Source organism: Rhinoraja longicauda, chromosome 8 (assembly GCF_053455715.1).
Source record: "Rhinoraja longicauda isolate Sanriku21f chromosome 8, sRhiLon1.1, whole genome shotgun sequence".
Classification (NCBI taxonomy): domain Eukaryota; kingdom Metazoa; phylum Chordata; class Chondrichthyes; order Rajiformes; family Arhynchobatidae; genus Rhinoraja; species Rhinoraja longicauda.
In genome coordinates this window covers 2,138,674-2,157,519 of record NC_135960.1, presented here as the reverse complement: position 1 = coordinate 2,157,519, position 18,846 = coordinate 2,138,674, and the positions used below count along the sequence as shown (strand labels likewise).

Sequence of the window (18,846 nt, the reverse complement as noted above, 5' to 3'; positions counted from 1 at the left end):
TGTTGGATGATGAGATTGTGAATATTTTTATCCACCCCCATCCCAAGCCTAAAGTAGGATAGATTAAAGGGCACTGCAATGAGACAGGTGTAGCAAGTTCACACGGACAGCGATATACAGACCAGAGAATGCTTTTTGTTCCATGATAGATATTGTGTGGGGAATCGGAGACAACTTTCCTGTTCAAAGTTGGTGCCACAGGTAGGGTTGCCTACTGTCCCTTATTAGCCGAGCCATCCCGTATTTTGGACTACATTGGTTTGTCCCGTACGGGACCGCCCCTGTCCCACATTAGGCCCGGGGAGCGCTGTAACAATGTAGGCTTGGGCGCTGTAGACCCGGACAGTGTAGGCTTGGACGCTGTAGGCCAGGACGCTGTAGGCCAGGACGCTGTAGGCCCGGACAGTGTAGGATTGGACGCTCTAGGCCCGGACAGTGTAGGCTTGGACGCTGTAGGCCCGGACACTAGGCCTGGACACTGTAGCCTTGGACACTGTAGGCCCGGAGACTGTAGGACCGGACTCTGTAGGCCAGGACGCTGTAGGCCAGGACGCTGTAGGCCCTGACGCTGTAGGCCAGGACGCTGTAGGTCCGGACGCTGTAGGCCCGGACACTGTAGCCGTTGGGGACAAAGGGCCTGTTTCCACATTGTATCGCCAAAAAAACTAAAACGAAAAAAAGCCTTGTGTCCACAATGAGGTAGACACAGAGTGCTGGAGTAACTCAGCGGGTCAAGCAGCATCTGTGGAGAACACGGATACGTGACGTTTCACAGAGTGCTGGAGTAACTCAGCGGGTCGGGCAGCATCTCTGGAGAACATGGATAGGTGACGTTTCACAGAGTGCTGGAGTAACTCAGTGGGTAAGGCAGCATCTGTGGAGAACATGGATAGGTGATGTTTCAGGTCGGAACCCTTCTTCGGCCAGGCCTGATTACAATATCTGATTACAATCGAGCCAATTACAGTGTATTGATGCATAATAAGGCAACCCTATTAAGTCTTTCCCCTTTTACTTAAACCTATGCCCTCTGGTTCTCGATTCCCCCACTCTGGGCAAGAGACTCTGTGTGTCTACCCGATCTATTCCTCTCATGATTTTATCCACCTCTATAAGATCACCCTTCATCCTCCTACCCTCCAAGAAATAGAGTCCCAGCTTGCTCAATCCCTCCCCATAAGCTCAGGCCCTCGATATGTGGCAACATCCTCGTAAATCTCCGTAGATGCTGACTAAAACACAAAGTGCATATCCATGTTCTCCACAGATGCTGCTGACCCCGAGTTACTCCAGCAGTCTGTGAAACGTCACCTATCCATGTTCTCCACAGATGCTGCCTTACCCTGAGTTACTCCAGCACTCTGTGAAACGTCACCTATCCATGTTCTCCAGAGATGCTGCCTGACCCGCTGAGTTGCTCCAGCACTCTGTGAAACGTCACCTATCCACGTTCTCCACAGATGCTGCCTGACCCGCTGGGTTGCTCCAGCACGCTGTGTCCTTTTTATTTAGTCACCTCTCTCTCACATGATGAGGCATGTGCTGGTTCGCCTATCTTTGTGAACAATGGTTGATTGCGCGATCTTGTGTAGAGATGGACTGAGATAGTTGTGACAAGCAAGGTCTTGAGAGCAGGTTTGGATGTTTATGCTCTATTTTTGTCCAAGTACTGCCCCCATTCTGGGTTTCTGTGTGTGTGGGTGGACTGTTTAGTTCTGCCTCTCTGGAGTACTCCACCCATCTTGTCCGAAAAGCTGCTTTGATTGGGCAGGTTAATTGCTTTAGCGACCATGAGGGAATCTGCACAATGGTGCCATTAGCACCTGATAGGGCTGTAGGCATATCTGCCCCCACACACACACGCACATGCTGAAAGCCAAAGGGAACTCTTACTATGGACCCAGCTGTGAAGATCTATGCCTACTATTTCAAAGTGGCATGGCTTCTGCTCACTCGGAAACCCCTGGTAGTGGCTTGGTTAGAAGACGTCGAGAGTCCTGAGAAGTATCCGAGTCAAAAGATTTGCCCTGGCAAAGCCGCCTACTCCAGCAGGCGGCACAGAGTTGTAAGTGCCTTGCTTCTGTTTTTTTTTGTTTGTAACCTTGAAAGACTTTTGAGGGACTGGTTGAAGGGAGAACGCCCACACCTCGTGCTTAATATATACGCAGAGTGCTGGAGTAACGCAGCGGGTCAGGCAGCATCTCTGGAGAAAGAGGATGGGTGAGGTTTGGGATCGGGGTCTTCCTTCTGGTCATTTCTTGCCTCTAGCTCTTCACCTCCCCCTTCCTCCTAATTTCAGTCTGAAACCAGCACCCTGCGTCTATCTTTGGCATAAACCAGCACCCTGCGTCTATCTTTGGCATAAACCAGCATCTGTAGTTGTTTGTTTCCACACTTTGTGCTTATCAGCTCTGTAAGCAATGAGGTTCTTGTCCTTGTCTTTCTTCCCTTGAACGTTTGTTTTCTTGAACAACTCTGCAACACTTTTATTCTTTGCTTTGCTGAGCGGTCTTGAGCTGAATGGAATTTCTCACCCTCTCCCACACTTCCATTTTCCTCTTTTCTTTGTCGTTTAGTTTATGATTTTCACCGAGGTATGGTGAAAAGAAAAGCTTTTCCTGTTGCCTGCTATCCAGATCCATTCTCAATTACAGACGAAAGGAACTGCAGATGCTGGTTTACAGAAAAAAGACACCCACACTTCGTGCTTAAGATGGACGCAGAGTGCTGGAGTGACTCAGCGGGTCAGGGGGTATCTGCGTAGGGTTGCCAACTGTCCCGTATTAGCCAGGACATCCCGTATATTGGGCTAAATTTGTTTGGCCCGTACGGGACCGCCCTTGTCCCCGTATTAGGCCTGGGGGGCGCTGTAGGCCCCGACACTGCAGGTCTGGGGGCCGCTGTAGGCCCAGAGGCCGACTAACGGAGGTTGCGTAGCAACCCGCCTCCCGGCCCGGGCAGCCGCCATTGGTGGAGCGGGAGCACGTGGCCGCTAGCTGAGTGAGGTCACGTGGGGTGCGGGGAGGTGACATCACCTTTTGTTCCTTATTTGGGAGTGGGAAAGTTGGCCACCCTAATCTGCGGGACATGGATAGGTGATATTTTGCGTCGGGACCCTTCTTCAGCGAAGCTGCAGTCTGAAGAAGGGTCCTTATCACCTATCCATGTCCTCCAGTCCGCTGAGTTAATTTAGATTAGTTTATTATTACTACACATACTGAGGTACAGTGAAAAGCTTACTCGTTGCACGCTATCCAGTCAGCAAAAGGACTGTACATGTACACACAATCAAGCCATCCATAGTGTACAGATATATGATAAAAAGAATAGCGTTTAGTGCAAGATAAATTCCAATCTTTAATCGAAATAAATTCCGATTAAAAATAGTCCGAAGGTCTCCAATGAGGTCGATGGGAGCCGCCATCTTGAAGAAAGGGTTCACGCATCCCTGAATTTAATTGTTCTCCCATTAGCAGCCATGAATTCCGCTGCGTGGAGCTCAGTTCTACACCTCTCTCTCCCCTTTCTATAAATGCATTCGGGAAGTTTCTACCCTTGGTGAAACTTGTGTTCTTGTACCTAAGTGGGGTGGTGGTGTTTAAAGCCCGGCTCACCAACCAATCTTTTGGTCACCGTTCTTTATCGTATGGACGATTCAGGCAGTGCAGCGGTAGAGTTGCTGCCTCACAGCGCCAAGGGCCCAAGTTCGATCCTGACTACCGGCGCTGTCTGTACGGAGTTCGTACGTTCTCCCCGTGACTGCGTGGGTTTTCTCTGGGTGCTCCAGTTTCCTGCCACACTCCAAAGACGCGCAGTAATTGGCTTTAGTAAAAATTGTGAATTGTTCCCTAGTATGTAGGCGAATGCTAATGTGCGGGGAGATCGCTGGTCGGTGCGGAATCAGCAGGCCGGGGGGCCTGTTTACAAGCTGTATCTCTAAACTCACATAACGTGCCTCAGGGGACTTATAAACACAAAGGGCTGGAGGAACTCGATGGGTCAGGCAGCATCTAGGAGAGAGTGAACAGGAAACGTGGACCTATCCATTTCCCTGTTTGCTGCTTGACCCGCTAAGTTTCTCCAGTACTTTGTGTTCTGGTCACGATTTAAGCTTCTGTAGTCTCGTGTCTCCGTTGAACGCAAATGTTGTTGGTATGCACTTGATAGAAAGGGCTGGTGTCCGCACTCTCTAGCTCTATAATCATCACTCATAGCTCAACCCCTCCAGTCTTTAGACTTTAGAGAAACTGGCCCTTCGGCCCACCGAGTTCGTGCCGACCAGCGATCACCCTATACATTAGCACTATCCTACACACCAATTCATAATTTTACCGAAGCCAATTAACAGCCAATTAGGGGCGTCATGGTGGCGCAGTGGTAGAGTTGCTGCCTAACAGCAAATGCAGTGCCGGAGACTCAGGTTCGATCCTGACTACGGGCACCGTTTGTACGGAGTTTGTACGTTCTCCCCGTGACCAGCGTGGGTTTTCTCCCAGATCTTTGGTTTCCTCCCACACTCCAAAGACGTACAGGTATGTAGGTTAACTGACTGGGTAAATGTAAAAATTGTCCCTAGTGTGTGTAGGATAGTGTTAGTGTGCGGGGATCGCTGAGCGGCGCGGACCCGATGGGTCGAAGGGCCTGTTTCCGCGCTGTATCTCTAAATCTAAAAAATCTAAATCTAACCTACAAAGTTGTACGTCTTTGGAGTGCGGGAGGAAACTGGAGCACCCGGAGAAAACCCACGCGGTCACATTGAGAACCTACAAACTCAGTACAGACAGCACCTGTCATCAGGATCGAGCGCGGGTCTCTGGCGCTGTGAGGCAGCATCTCTGCAACTGCGCCACTGTGCCGCCTTACAACGAGTCAATAGACAATAGGTGCAGGAGGAGGCCATTCGGCCCTTCGAGCCAGCACCACCATTCAATGTGATCATGGCTCATCATTCTCAATCAGAACCCCGTTCCTGCCTTCTCCCCATACCCCCTGACTCCGCTATCCTTAAGAGCTCTATCTAGCTCTCTCTTGAATGTATTCAGAGAATTGGCCTCCACTGCCTTCTGAGGCAGAGAATTCCACAGATTCACAACTCTCTGACTGAAAAGGTTTTTTCCTCATCTCCGTTCTAAATGGACTACCCCTTATTCTTAAACTGTGGCCCCTGGTTCTGGACTCCTCCAACATTGGGAACATGTTTCCTGCCTCTAACGTGTCCAACCCCTTAATAACCTTATACGTTTCGATACGATCCCCTCTCATCCTTCTAAATTCCAGTGTATACAAGCCTAGCCGCTCCAGTCTTTCAACATAGTCCTGGCAACGTGCTTGTGAATATGCAGTGAGAAATCATTGAAGACAGACACAAAATGTGTCTGGATGATCAGCCATGATCATATTGAATGGCCTACTCCTGCACCTATTTTCTATGTTTCTATGTAAAATGCTGGAGTAACTCAGCGGGACAGACAGCATCTCTGGAGAGAAGGAATGGGTGGCGTTTTGGGTCGAGACCCTTCTTCAGACTGAGAATCATTGGACTGATCCCAAGGGTGGCAGGTTTTCTGCCCAAGGATAGATTGAGTCGATGGCAACAGATGGCAAACCATTTGGGAAGAGATTCACAAGCTTAAGGGGTTGAGTTATGAGGGACTGTCATCGATCTATACAGCGTGGAAACAGGCCCTTCCGCCCATCTTGTCCTTGCCCAACAAGCTGTTAAAAAAATTCTAAATATACTTTATTCGATAAATATATATATACAAAACATGATCCTTACAAAACACCATCCGCCATTCTCGGAGGGTGTACAAACATTCAATACTGTTTACCCACATTACACAAATTTAACCCCCACCCTTGCCACTCCTGTGGCCCACTGGCGTGGAATCCCTTCCCTTATTTTGAGGGCGTCCCCACCACACTCTGCCCCCCATGTCCAGCAGCGGAAGGAAGGACCCTAGACTGTGATTCTCCCCCACGGGGCCTTGGCGTTGGCTGCACCGAGCTTCAGTGCGTCCCTCAGCACGTACTCCTGCAGTCTGCAGCTGGCCAGTCGGCAACATTCCCCGAAGGACATCTCGCTCCGCTGGGAGGTCAACAAAGCTCGGGCAGACCAAAGGGCGTCTTTCAGCGAGTTTACCTTCCAGCAGCACTCGATGTCAGTCTCTGGTCCAAGTTGCCTTACTGAACCAGTCCCACTGACCAATCGATTTATTCACAAAATGCTGGAGTAACTCAGCAGGTCAGGCAGTATCTCGGGAGAGAAGGAATGGGTGAATCACCAATGCCTGGCTCGCATCTCTCCAAACCTTTCCTATCCTCGTACCTAGGGTTGCCAACTTTCTCAATTCCAAATAAGGGACAAAAGGTGTTGTCATCGCCCGCGTCCCACGTGACCTCACCAAGCCAGCGGCCATATGCTCCACCAATGGCGGCCGCCCGGGCTGGGAGGCGGGTTGCTCCGTTAGGCGAACGTACTCGGCCCCGCTCCCCGAACACACTGCATTAGCCTACACTGTCGGGGCCTACAGCGGCCCCCGGACCTATAGCGACCGGGCCTACAGCGCGCCCCGGGCTTAATACGGGACAAGGACGGTCCCTTACGGGACAAACCAATTTAGCCCAAAATACTTAGGGTAATACGGGACATTTGGCTACCCTACCCACATCTACCACTCTCTCTGGCAGCTTACATGCATCACCCACTGTGTCAAAAGCTTGTCACCAAGTCCCATCAGATAAAAGGTACAGAAGTGTGAAAACGCACACCTCCAGCGGCGGAACGGTGGCGCGGCGGTAGAGCTGCTGCCTCACATCGCCGGAGACCCGGGTTCCATCCTGACTACGGGCGCTGTCTGTACGGAGTTGTACTTCTCCCCGTGGGTTCACCCTGCGTGGGTTTTTTCCGAGATCTTTGGTTTCCTCCCACACTCCAAAGACGTACAGGTTTGTAGGTTAATTGGCTTGGTATAAATGTAATATTATCCCTAGTGTGTGTAGGATGGTGTTAGTGTGCGGGGATCGCTGGTCGGCATGGACTCGGTGGGCCGAAGGGCCTGTTTCCGCGCTGTATCTCTAAACTATAAACTAAGATTCAGGGACAGTTTCTTCCTAGCTGTTATCAGGCAACTGAACCATCCTACCACAACTAGAGAGTGGTCCTGAACTACTATCTACCTCATTGGAGACCCTCGGACTATCTTTCATCAGACTTGACTGCACTTTATCTTGCACTTATTCACGTCATTCCCGTTATGTATCTGTACACTGTGGACAGCTCGATTGTAACCATGTGTAGTCTTTCCGCTGACTGGATATCATACAACAAAAGCTTTCCATAGTATCTCGGTACACGGGACAATAAACTAAAGTCAAACTCAGTTCAAATTTTAAGTCGAAGATAGACACAAAATGCTGGAGTAACTCAGCGGGTCAGACAGCATCTCTGGAGAAAAGAATGGGTGACGTTTCGGTTATTAAAGAGTCAAGGGATTTGCAGACAGTGCAGGAAAATGGCGCACAGCTGAAAGATCGAAGGGTCCTGACTCGCTGAGTTACTCCAGCACTTTGTGTTTCTAATATGGCAGACTCGATGAACACTAACTTGTAAATGTCTGGCATTCATTGAGTAACAAGTGAATTGCAAGGAGACAATCATCCGGGGCAGCACGGTGGTGCAGCGGTCGAGTTGCTGCCTCACAGCGCCAGAGACCCGGGTTCCATCCTGACTACGGGCGCTGACTGTACGGAGTTTGTACATTTTCCCTGTAAGTTTTCTCCGGGTGCACCGGTTTCCTCCCATGCTCCAAAGAAGTGCTGGTTTGTAGGTTGATTGGCTTTGGTAAAATTGTAAATTGTCCTTAGTGTGTAGGATAGTGCTAGTGTATGGCGTGATCGCTGGGCGGGGGGGACTCTTTGCGCCAAAGGGCCTGTTACCGTGCTGTATCTCTAAAGTCTAAATGAAGTAAGAATATTGGGGGGGAAATGGTTTGGAATATTGGGGGGAAAATGCACAGGCACATGCCCTGTGCGGGACTTGAAATCATTGAAATCATCTGCCCATCCAACCCCCCCTCACCAATGCTGAACTATAAATCTACCATGGTAGACACAAAATGCTGGAGTAACTCAGCGGGTCAGGCAGCATCTCGGGAGAGAAGGAATGGGTGACGTTTCAGGTCGGGACAAAGGGGCTTGACCCAAAACGTCACCCATTCCTTCTCTCCCGAGATGCTGCCTGACCCGCTGAGTTACTCCAGCATTTTGTGTCTCCCTTCGATTTTAATCAGCATCTGCAGTTTTTTTCCTATAAATCTACCATGCTGTGTCCTGCCTCTCCCCTTTTCCAGCTATCTTGTCCACCCCCCCCCCACACAATCAGTCTGAAGAAGTGTCCCAACCCGAAACATCACCTATCCCTGCTCTCCAGAAATGCTGCCTGACCCACTGAGTGACTTTAGTTCAGTTTATTGTAAAGTAACCAGCCACACGCCAGGAGAGGATTCGCAAGGGTTAAATGTTCTCACTTGCAGTAATTAAACTGCACATCTGCCTGCGCAATATCTACATCCCTCCATTCCCTTCCTGTTCACATGTGCGTCTAAAAGCTTCTTAAAGAAAGCTACGGTGTCTAGTTGCACCACTTCCCCTAGCTGTGAGTTCCAGCACCGTGTCATGCTCTGTGCAGTTTTTAAAAAAGAACTTGCGTGGTAACTCCCACATTTAAACTTTCACCTTAAACCTCTTCCCTCGAGTATTTGATATCTCCACCCCGGAGGAAAATATGTCTTATCTACTCAGTCCATGATGCCTCTCATCATTTTATCTATTCATTTCTACAATTTCCAAAAAGGGATGTGAAATGATAAGCGACCAGACTCGGAGAAAGTCGCTGTGGGGTGAGAGTGAAACGGTCTCACGAGTGGGAGTGTCTTGACCAAAGACAGATAACTATGGGATAAGGCTGGTCACTTGAAATGGAGGTGCGTAGAAATGTATTGTCAGAGAAGGTGGCGAAGCTCTGACGCTCTCTGTCTCAGGGAGTTGTGAGTCATGACAAATATTTAACGTAGAGGTTTATTAACTTTTCAAAGACTGGGAATGAAGGGTCACTGGGTGCGAGCGCAGTAGAGGAGTTACAGATTAGCCAGCTGCCTATCACACCCCCCTCACCCATGTCGTCTTATAAACCTTCAGTTCAGTTTAGTTTATTGTCACGTGTACTGAGGTACAGTGAAAAGCTTTAAAGCTGCCATGCTATATCCTGCCCTGCCCTTTCCCAGCTTTCCTCTCCCCCCCTCCCTCTCCCATCAGTCTGAACCTGAAATGTCCCCTACCCATGTTCTCCAGAGATGCTGCCTGACCCGCTGAGTTACTCCAACACTCTGTGAAACGCCACCTGTCCATGTTCTCCACAGATGCTGCCTGACCTGCTGAGTTACTCCAACACTCTGTGAAACGTCACCTGTCCATGTTCTCCACAGATGCTGCCTGACCTGCTGAGTTACTCCAACACTCTGTGAAACGTCACCTGTCCATGTTCTCCACAGATGCTGCCTGACCTGCTGAGTTACTCCAACACTCTGTGAAACGTCACCTATCCGTGTTCTTCACAGATGCTGCCTGACCCGCTGAGTTACTCCAGCACTCTGTGTCCTTCAGTCAGCATCTACAGTTCTTTGTTTCTACATGCTTTTCCATTGCTAGATTGATGTCTTTAGATGCCTGCTTGAATGATCTTGTTGTTCGTAAGGGTTCAATAAGTTTGAAATACTGATCCTCACCTAAAATGTGCATTTGGAATTAACACGGATATCAGGTTCTCTGCGTCATTTGTACTTTCAATAGTTCAATGGTGCTATATTTTGTTACATATGCAACTAGTGTTGCCAACTTCATCACTCCCAAATAAGGGACAAAGGGTGACGTCACCGCCCCGCGCCCCTCGTGACCTCACCCGGCCAGCGGCCACGTGCTCCCGCTCCACTAATGGCAGCCATCCGGGCTGGGAGGTGGGTTGCTATGCAACCTCCGTTAGGCGGCGCCCGGCCTACAGTGTCTGGGCCTACACTGTCCGGTACTACAGCGCCGTCTGGGCCTAATACGGGACAAGGGCGGTCCCGTACGGGTCAAACCAATTTAGCCCAAAATACGGGATGTCCCGGCTAATACGGGACGGTTGGCAACCCTGTGTGCAACTCCACAGTGAATTTCTTTTTGCGTGTATTACACACAGTACGGGCGATTAGTGCGGGTGTCGGGGGTTATGGGGAGAAGGAAGGAGAATGGGGTTAAGAGGGAAAGATAGATTAGTCATGATTGAATGGCGGAGTAGACACGATGGGCTGAATGGCCTTATTCTACTCCTATCACTTGTGATACATGCAGGTGTCGTCATTTACAGTGCCATGATTCAAATTTCGAGTCGGCCCACGCGTTCGATGTAAGGGAAGAGTTCCCGTGAATCGACCGTCCCTCCCTCTCCTCTCCTCCCCCGGCCATCTTTGTGTCCTTGGGAGGGGCGTCTCCTGCAGCCGACCTTGAAGACACTGGAGGCATTGCTCCTCTCATCCGACATCTCCGAGCTTGATTTTCCTGGTTATGCCGTCCGACAAGCTTTTCGGTGGTTTCAATAGACAATAGGTGCAGGAGTAGGTCATTCGGCCCTTCAAGCCAGCACCACCATTCAATGTGATCATGACTGATCATTCTCAATCAGTACCCCGTTCCTGCCTTCTCCCCATACCCCCTGACTCCGCTATCCTTAAGAGCTCTATCTAGAAGCGGTCCCGTCGACCATTTTAAGATGTTTGTGTGAAGAATGCAAACTTGAAAGGGTTCAGAAAAGATTTACGAGGATGTTGCCAGGACTAGAGGGTGTGAGCTACAGGGAGAGGTTGAGCAGGCTGGGTATCTATTCCATGGAGCGCAGGGGGATGAGGGGAGATCTTATAGAGGTGTACAAAATCATGAGAGGAATAGATCGGGTGGACGCACAGAGTCTCTTGCCCAGAGTAGGGGAATCGAGGACCAGAGGAGATAGGTTCAAGGTGAAGGGGGAAAAATTTAATAGGAATCCGAGGGGTAACTTTTCCACACAGAGGGTGAGTGGGTGTATGGAACGAGCTGCCAGAGGAGGTAGTTGAGGCTGTGACTATCCCATCGTTTAAGAAACAGTTGGACGGGTACATGGATGACAAATTTCGTCCAATTTGGATGACAAATAAAGCTATCTTGAATCTTGAATAGGATAGGTTTGGAGGGTTATGGACCAAGCGCAGGCAGGTGGGACTAGTGTAGCTGGGACATTGTTGGCCGGTGTGGGCGAGTTGGGCCGAAGGGCCTGTTTCCACACTGTATCGCTCTATTACTCTAATGCAGTGAGTGTTGTAATTTGTTTGTCACCTTTCTCCTAGACCATGGCATCCAGAGCAGGGGAGGAGGTGTTTGTGCAAAGCTTGACAAAGCTGCTCCGAAACTACGGTGAGTCTGATTTTTGAAAATTAAAAATAAAAGCTCAAGGTGCCGAAAATCTGAAAACAGAACCAGGAAACACTTTAGACACAAAATGCTGGAGTAACAGCGGGTCAGGCAGTATCTCTGGAGAAAAGGAATAGGTGAAGTATTGGGTCAAGAACCTTCTTCAGAACTGAATAACTTGGCCTGTCTGTAGAAGTTCAGCACGATGGCGCAGCGGTAGAGTTGCTGCCTTACCGCGCCAGGAACCCGGGTTTGATCCTAGCTACGGGCGCTGTCTGTACAGAGTTTGTACGTTCTCTCCGTGACCTGCATAGGTTTTCTCCGAGGTCTTCGATTTTCTCCCACACTCCAAAGACGTGCAGGTTTGTAGGTTAATTGGTTTGGTATAAACGTAAATTGTCCCTCGAGCGTGTAGGATAGTGTTAGTGTGCGGGGATCGTTGGTCGGTGCGGACACGGTGGGCCGAAGGGCCTGTTTCCGCGCTGTATCACTAAACTAAGTGTCTAGACCCAAAACATTACCTATTCCTTTTCTCCAGAGATGCTGCCTAACCAGCATCTGCAGTTCCTTCCTACACAGGAAACACATAGCCTGTTTGTTAGGCAGCAATTAATGTATGATGAGCCTTTGCAGACACTGGGCCTGTACTCGCTGGAGTTTAGAAGGATGAGGGGGGATCTCATTGTTACTTACCGAATAGTGAGCGGCCTGGATAGAGTGGATGTGGAGAGGATGTTTCTACTCGTGGTAGGGTCTAGGACCAGAGGGTACATCCTCAGAATAAAAGCGTGTACCGAGAGAAAGGAGATGACATTCTGGCAGAAAGACATTCTGGCCTTCCATCACAGTGAGGAGGGGACTGGAGGAGACTCACTGTGATGGATGTTTCTTTTTTTTGTGTGTTGGTTGGGGTTGCGTAATTTGCTTATTTTATTGCTTTTATTGTTGGACTGTGGGTGACTAAATTTCGTCCAAAAAACTTGTTTTTTGGATGACAAATAAAGATATCTTGAATCTTGATCTTGAATCTTGAATGAGGAATTTCCAGTCAGAGGGTGAATCTGTGGAATTCATTGCCACAGACAGTGGTGGAGGCCAAGTCATTGAGTATTTTTAAGGCGGAGATTTGCAAATTCTTTATTAGAAAAGGTGTCAATGGTTACGGGGAGAAGTCTGAAGAATGGGGTGGGAGATAACTAAACTAAGAACTAGGGGCGGGTAGAATTGAAGATAGACACAAAATGCTGGAGTAACAGCGGGACAGGCAGCATCTCTGGAGAGAAGGAATGGGGGACGTTTTGGGTCGAGACCCTTCTTCAGACCCAAAGCGTCACCCATTCCTTCTCTCCAGAGAAGCGGCACGGTGGCGCAGCGGTAGAGTTGCTGCCTTACAGCGAATGCAGCGCCGGAGACCCGGGTTGAATCCTGTCCACGGGTGCTGTCTGTACGGAGTTTGCACGTTCTCTCCGTGACCTCCATGGGTTTTCTCCGAGATAATAATAATATATTCCTTTATCCGTCCCACACCAGGGAAATTTACAAGATCTTCGGTTTCCTCCCACACTCCAAAGACGTGCAGGTTTGTAGGTTAATTGGCTTGGTGTAAATGTAAAAATTGTCCCTAGTGTGTGTAGGATAGTGTTAGTGTGCGGCGATCACTGGTCGGCACGGACCCGGTGGGCTGAAGGGCCTGTTTCCGCGCTGTATCTCTAAACTAAACTAAACTAAAGATGCTGCCTGTCCCGCTGAGTTACTGCAGCATTTTGTATCTTCAGTGCAAAACAGCATCTGCAGTTCCTACTTACACTTTGAGCGAGAACTGGAGCTAAAGCTTTAGATTTTTTTTTAGATTTAGAGATACAGCGCGGAAACAGGCCCTTCGGCCCACCGGGTCCGCGCCGACCAGCGATCCCCGCACACTAACACTATCCCACACCCACTAGGGACAATTTTTACATTTGCCCAGCCAATTAACCTACAAACCTGCACGTCTTTGTGGAGTGTGGGAGGAAACCGAAGATCTCGGAGAAAACCCACGCAGGTCATGGGGAGAACGGATAAACTCCGTACAGACGGCGTCCATCCATAGCCGGGATCGTACCCGGGTCTCCGTACAGTACAGCACCCGTAGTCAGGTTCCGAACCTGAGTCTCCGGCGCTGCATTCGCTGTAAGGCAGCAACTCTACCGCTGCGCCACCGTGCCGCCCACTCAGCTATCCACAAAGCTAGGATAGGAAAGTCGTCGGCATGTGTGTCTGGCAGCAAATCTGTGTCTTGTCCGCAGGTGACTCGGTGCTGAGTGGGACGAGCACCCTCTCCTTGCTGACTGTTGGGCTGCAGGTCCTTCACCAACTCTTTGAGCAGCATCTCCTGGCCCGCAAGTACCAGCATGGGTTTGTGGCCCTCCCCTCCCACCCGTCCGACACTGCCTCTGTCCTGGACGTGCAGTTCCTCTTCGATGTGTTGCAAAAAACCGTCTCGCTGAAGGTAGGTTGGTCTTTGCCAGGGGGGGGGGGCCGGGTTTCCATCGGGATTGTGAGCCTCTTTCTCCATGACACTCCGGGAATTTTATTTGGGTGGCGCAGTGGTGGAGTTGCTGCTTCACAGCGAATGCAGCGCCGGAGACCCGGGTTCCATCCCGACTACGGGCGCCGTCAGTACGGAGTTTGTACGTTCTCCCCGTGACCTGCGTGGGGTTTTCTCCGAGATCTTCGGTTTCCTCCCACACTCCAAAGACGTGCGGGTTTGTAGGTTAATTGGCTGGGCAAATGTAAACATTGTCCCTAGTGGGTGTAGGATAGTGTTAGTGTGCGGGGATCGCTGGTCGGCGCAGAAGGGCCTGTTTCCACGCTGTATCTCTAAACTAAACTAAACTAAACTGTAATACTGTATCTTTGTAATGCTTTCCATCTGATGCCTTTGTAGTGCCCAATCGAGCACTGCCCAGCATGGATGGCAAAGGTTAGATACAGAGTGAAGCTCCCTCTACACTGTCCCCTCACACTCCCCAGCACGGGATAGATACAGAGTAACGCTCCCTCTACACCGTCCCCTCACACACACCATCGCATGGGATAGATACAGAGTGAAGCTCCCTCTACACTGTCCCATCACACACACCCCAGCACAGGATAGATACAGAGTGAAGCTCCCTCTACACTGTCCCATCACACACACCCCAGCACAGGATAGATACAGAGTACAGGCGGCACGGTGGCGCAGCGGTAGAGTTGCTGCCTTACAGCAAATGCAGCGCCGGAGACTCAAGTTCGATCCTGACTACGGGCGCTGTCTGTACGTAGTTTGTACGTTCTCCCCGTGACCTGTGTGGGTTTTCTCCGAGACCTTCGGTTTCCTCCCACACTCCAAAGACATACAGGTTTGGAGGTCAATTGGCTGGGTAAATGTAAAAAAAGTTGTCCCTAGTGGGTGTAGGATAGTGTTAATGTGCGGGGATCGCTGGGCGGCGCGGACCTGGTGGGCCGAAGAGCCTGTTTCTGTGCTGTATCTCTAAAAAAAAAAGAAGCTCCCTCTACCCGTCCACTCACACACTCCCCTGCACAGAAAGCTTCCTTGAGAAATGTCCCCTCACGCCCTCCCGAGCACAGGCTAGAGATGGACTGAAGCTCCCTCTACAATATCCCCTCACACACTCCCTCTCACAGATAGCATGAGTTAAATAAAGAGTGAAGCTCCCTCTACAATGTCCCCTCACACCCTCCCCAGCACAGGCTAGATAGAGTGAAGCTCCCTCTACAATGTCCCCTCACACCCTCCCCAGCACAGGCTAGATAGAGTGAAGCTCCCTCTACAATGTCCGCTCATACTGACTGAAGTTCCCGCTACAGTCCCCACACACACTCCCCAGCACTCCCTCATGCCGCATCCCTCTTTGTTTTTAGCGACACGGCCCATCCTTGGCACATGTCGAACCCCAAGGCTCAATCCTCGGCCCGACCAGAGTGGTGGAGAATGTTGCCTTCTCGCACGCTGTGTTTAGTTTAGTTTAGGTGAGCTATGTGAGTTGCAGAGTGTGATGGATAACCAGTACTCTGTTTGTCTTTCAGTTGGTGCATCCCCCAGGACCCAGTCTCCAGACGCCCGTGAGGATCTTTGCGTTTAAATCCCTCCGATTCTTAGAGGTACGTCCGTCAAAGTGGCATCTTCCACTCCTGGGTACTGAGTGTCGGGCAGCCCATTTCACTTTGGTTGCCAAAACAAATGGGTGGACATGGTGTCACCAGCTGGGTCAACGCTCAAGTTCAGTTTAGTTTATTGTCACGTGTACCGAGGTACAGTGAAAAGCTTTTGTTGCGTGCTAGCCAGTCAGCGGAAAGACAATACATGATTACAATCGAGCTGTTTACAGTGTACAGATACACGATAAGGGAATATAAGCTTTAGTGCAAGGTAAAATCAGCAAAGCTCGAACAAGGATAGTGGCAGATAGATACAAAATGCTGGAGTAACTCAGCGGGACAGGCAGCATCTCTGGATAGAAGGAATATGTGGTGTTTCAGGTCGAGACCCTTTAGTTTAGTTTAGAGATACAACGAGGAAACAGGCCCTTTGGCCACCGAGTCCACAGCGACCAGCGATCCCCGCACACCAACACTATCCAGCACACACTAGGGATAATTTACACATGCACCAAGCCAATTAACCTACAAACCTGTACATCTTTGGAGTGTGGGAGGAAACCGAAGATCTCGGAGAAAACCCACGCAGGTCACGTGGGGAGAACGTACAAACTCCTTACAGGTAGCGCCCGTCGTCGGGGTAGAACCCAAGTCTCCGGCGCTGCAAGCGCTGAAAGGCTGCAACTCTACCGCCGCGCCACAGTGGCCGCCCTTCTTCAGACTGAGAGTCGGAGAGAGGGAGACACAGAGATAAGAAAGGATAATGAGTGAAATTGAGACGTCAAAAGAGATGCAGCTCAAAAAATGTGGAATAGATCATTGTTAGCTAGGAGGAGGTGACAAAAACAAACAGAGGCAAAACGTAATCCGGGATAACCAGACTGTTCGGAGAACTGGGAAGGGGAAGGGATGGAGAGAGAGGGGGAAAGCAAGGTTAGAGAAGTCAATATTCTGAACACTGAAGAGGGTCTCGACCCGAAACGTCACCCATTCCTTCCCTCCAACGATGCTGCCTGTCCCGCTGAGTTACTCCAGCATTTTGTGTCTACCTTCGGTTTAAACCAGCATCTGCAGTTCCTTCCTACACAATGTTCATACCGCTGGGGTGTAAGCTACCCAAGGGAAATATGAGGTGCTGTTCCTCCAATTTGCGCTGGGCCTCACTCTGACAATGGAGGAGGCCCAGGACAGAAAGGTCAGTGTGGGAATGGGAGGGGGGGTTAAAGTGTTTGGCACTTCCCGTGATAGTTTACAATACAATACAATACAATACATCTTTATTGTCATTGTACAGGGGTACAACGAGATTGGGAATGTGCCTCCCATACGATGCAATAAATGAATTAGCTAGTCAGTATTAATTTAAACAACCCAATGAAACAAATTAGAACAGTTTTAAAACAGAATAAAGTGCAAGTAGGTCTGTGCCGGATCACTGTGCGATGTGACCATCCGGCTCAGCAGGACCGGTTCATAGCAGCTATGGCCCTGGGGATGAAGCTGTTCCTGAGTCTGGAGGTGCGGGCGTAGAAGGCCTTGTATCGTCTGCCCGATGGTAGAAGTTCGAACAGACTCTTGCAGGGGTGTGAAGAGTCTTTGTGGATGCTGGTGGTTTTTCTGAGGCATCGTGTGTTGTAGATGCCCTCCAAGGCTGGTAGCTGTGTTCCGATGGCCCTCTGAGCTCTATGGACTACCCACTGAAGAGCTTTCCTCTCTGCCTCCGTGCAGCTGAGATACCACACAGGGATGCCATGTGTTAGGATGCTCTCTATGGTGCAGCGGTAGAAGGTTGTCAGCAGCTGTTGGGGGTAGACCAGACTTCTTCAGTGTTCTCAGGTAGAACAGTCGTTGCTGTGCCTTCTTGACCAGCGCAGCAGTGTTATTGGACCATGTTAGGTCCTCCGAAATGTGAGTGCCCAGAAACTTGAAGCTGGACACTCTCTCCACACTGCCCCCATTGATAAAGATCGGGGCGTATTCCCCGTTGTGTGATCAGCTCCTTGGTCTTGGTGGTGTTTAGGGACAGGTTGTTATCGGAGCACCAGTCTGCCAGGTTCTGCACCTCCGCTCTGTATTTTGTTTCATCACCGATGGTGACCAGCCAACCAAGTGAAGGTACGTGCCTGCGTTGGTGTTTTGCAGCTGAAGCGGGTTCCCCCTCACTGTTTGGAAGGGCTACGGGGTATCTACACCAGGCTGGAGATCCTTGTGTGCTCACGCTGCATCTACACTGTCGAGGTGAGTCTGCTGCGGCCTTCTCCAGCCAACAACCCTCTCACTGCCAGCGCCGAGTGATGCAGCGTGGAAACAGGCCCTTCGGCCCAACTTGCCCACACTAACCAACATGTTCCAACTACCCTAGACCCATCTGCCGGTGTTTCGTCCATCTATCTATATTCTAAAACTCTCGTTTGTTTGTTTGTTTGTTCCTGAGCTACAACCAAAACGATGCACGATAGCGCGACAATTATAGGCCCACCTTACTCACCGTCGTCCCTTTGGTGCTAATGGAAGAAGTTTCATTGAAATCGGTGTTATATTTTCAAAGTTATTCACATTTTAAAGTTTAAATCTATCTCCAAGGGAGGAGTGGGGAGGGGGGGAGGAGGGAGGAAGGGGAGGAGGAGGAAGGATAAGGGGGGGTTGAGGGGGATGGAGTGGGGGAGGGGGAGGGGGAAGCAGGGAGGGATGGAGTGGGGGAGGGGGGGGGAGGGGGAGGGAGGGGGAGGGGGAAGCAGGGAGGGAGGGAGTGGGGGAGGAGAGAGTACTGCACCAATGCAGGAGAGGTTTTGGCCCAACGGGTCCACTTGGTCTAGTATATCCCTCTAAACCTGCCCTATCCATGTACCTGTCTGAATGTTTCTTAAACGGTGCAAAAGTCCCAGCCTCAACTACCTCCTCTGGCAGTTCGTTCCATACACTCAGCACTCTGTAAAAAAATCTACCCCTCAGGTTCCTATTAAATCTTTTCCCCCCCTCACCTGTAACCTATGTCCTCTGGTTCTCGATTCCCCAACTCTGGGCAAGAGATTCTGTGCGTCCACCCGATCTACTCTTGTCATGATTTTGTACGCCTCTATAAGATCTCCCCTCACCCTTTCCAGTCTTGCTTTGTGAATTTTCTCTGCCTCTTGAGCAAAACATAGAAACATAGAAAATAGGTGCAGGAGGAGGCTATTCTGCCCCTTCGAGCCAGCACCGCCATTCATTGTGATCATGGCTGAT

At 50.2% G+C, this 18,846-nt stretch overlaps 1 protein-coding gene across 3 annotated transcripts in view; it reads left to right on the top strand.

Annotated features, from left to right (window-relative positions):
• Positions 1-18,846, top strand: part of stk11ip (serine/threonine kinase 11 interacting protein) — a 111,236-nt gene that overhangs the window by 8,471 nt on the left and 83,919 nt on the right. For all 3 annotated transcript variants that reach the window (XM_078403253.1, XM_078403251.1, XM_078403252.1), the window contains exons 2-5: positions 11,418-11,484; positions 13,767-13,969; positions 15,550-15,624; positions 17,764-17,859. In XM_078403253.1, coding sequence (XP_078259379.1) covers positions 11,421-11,484; positions 13,767-13,969; positions 15,550-15,624; positions 17,764-17,859 — 438 coding nt within the window. In that variant the 5' untranslated portion in view covers positions 11,418-11,420. The remainder of the gene's footprint in view (positions 1-11,417; positions 11,485-13,766; positions 13,970-15,549; positions 15,625-17,763; positions 17,860-18,846) is intronic.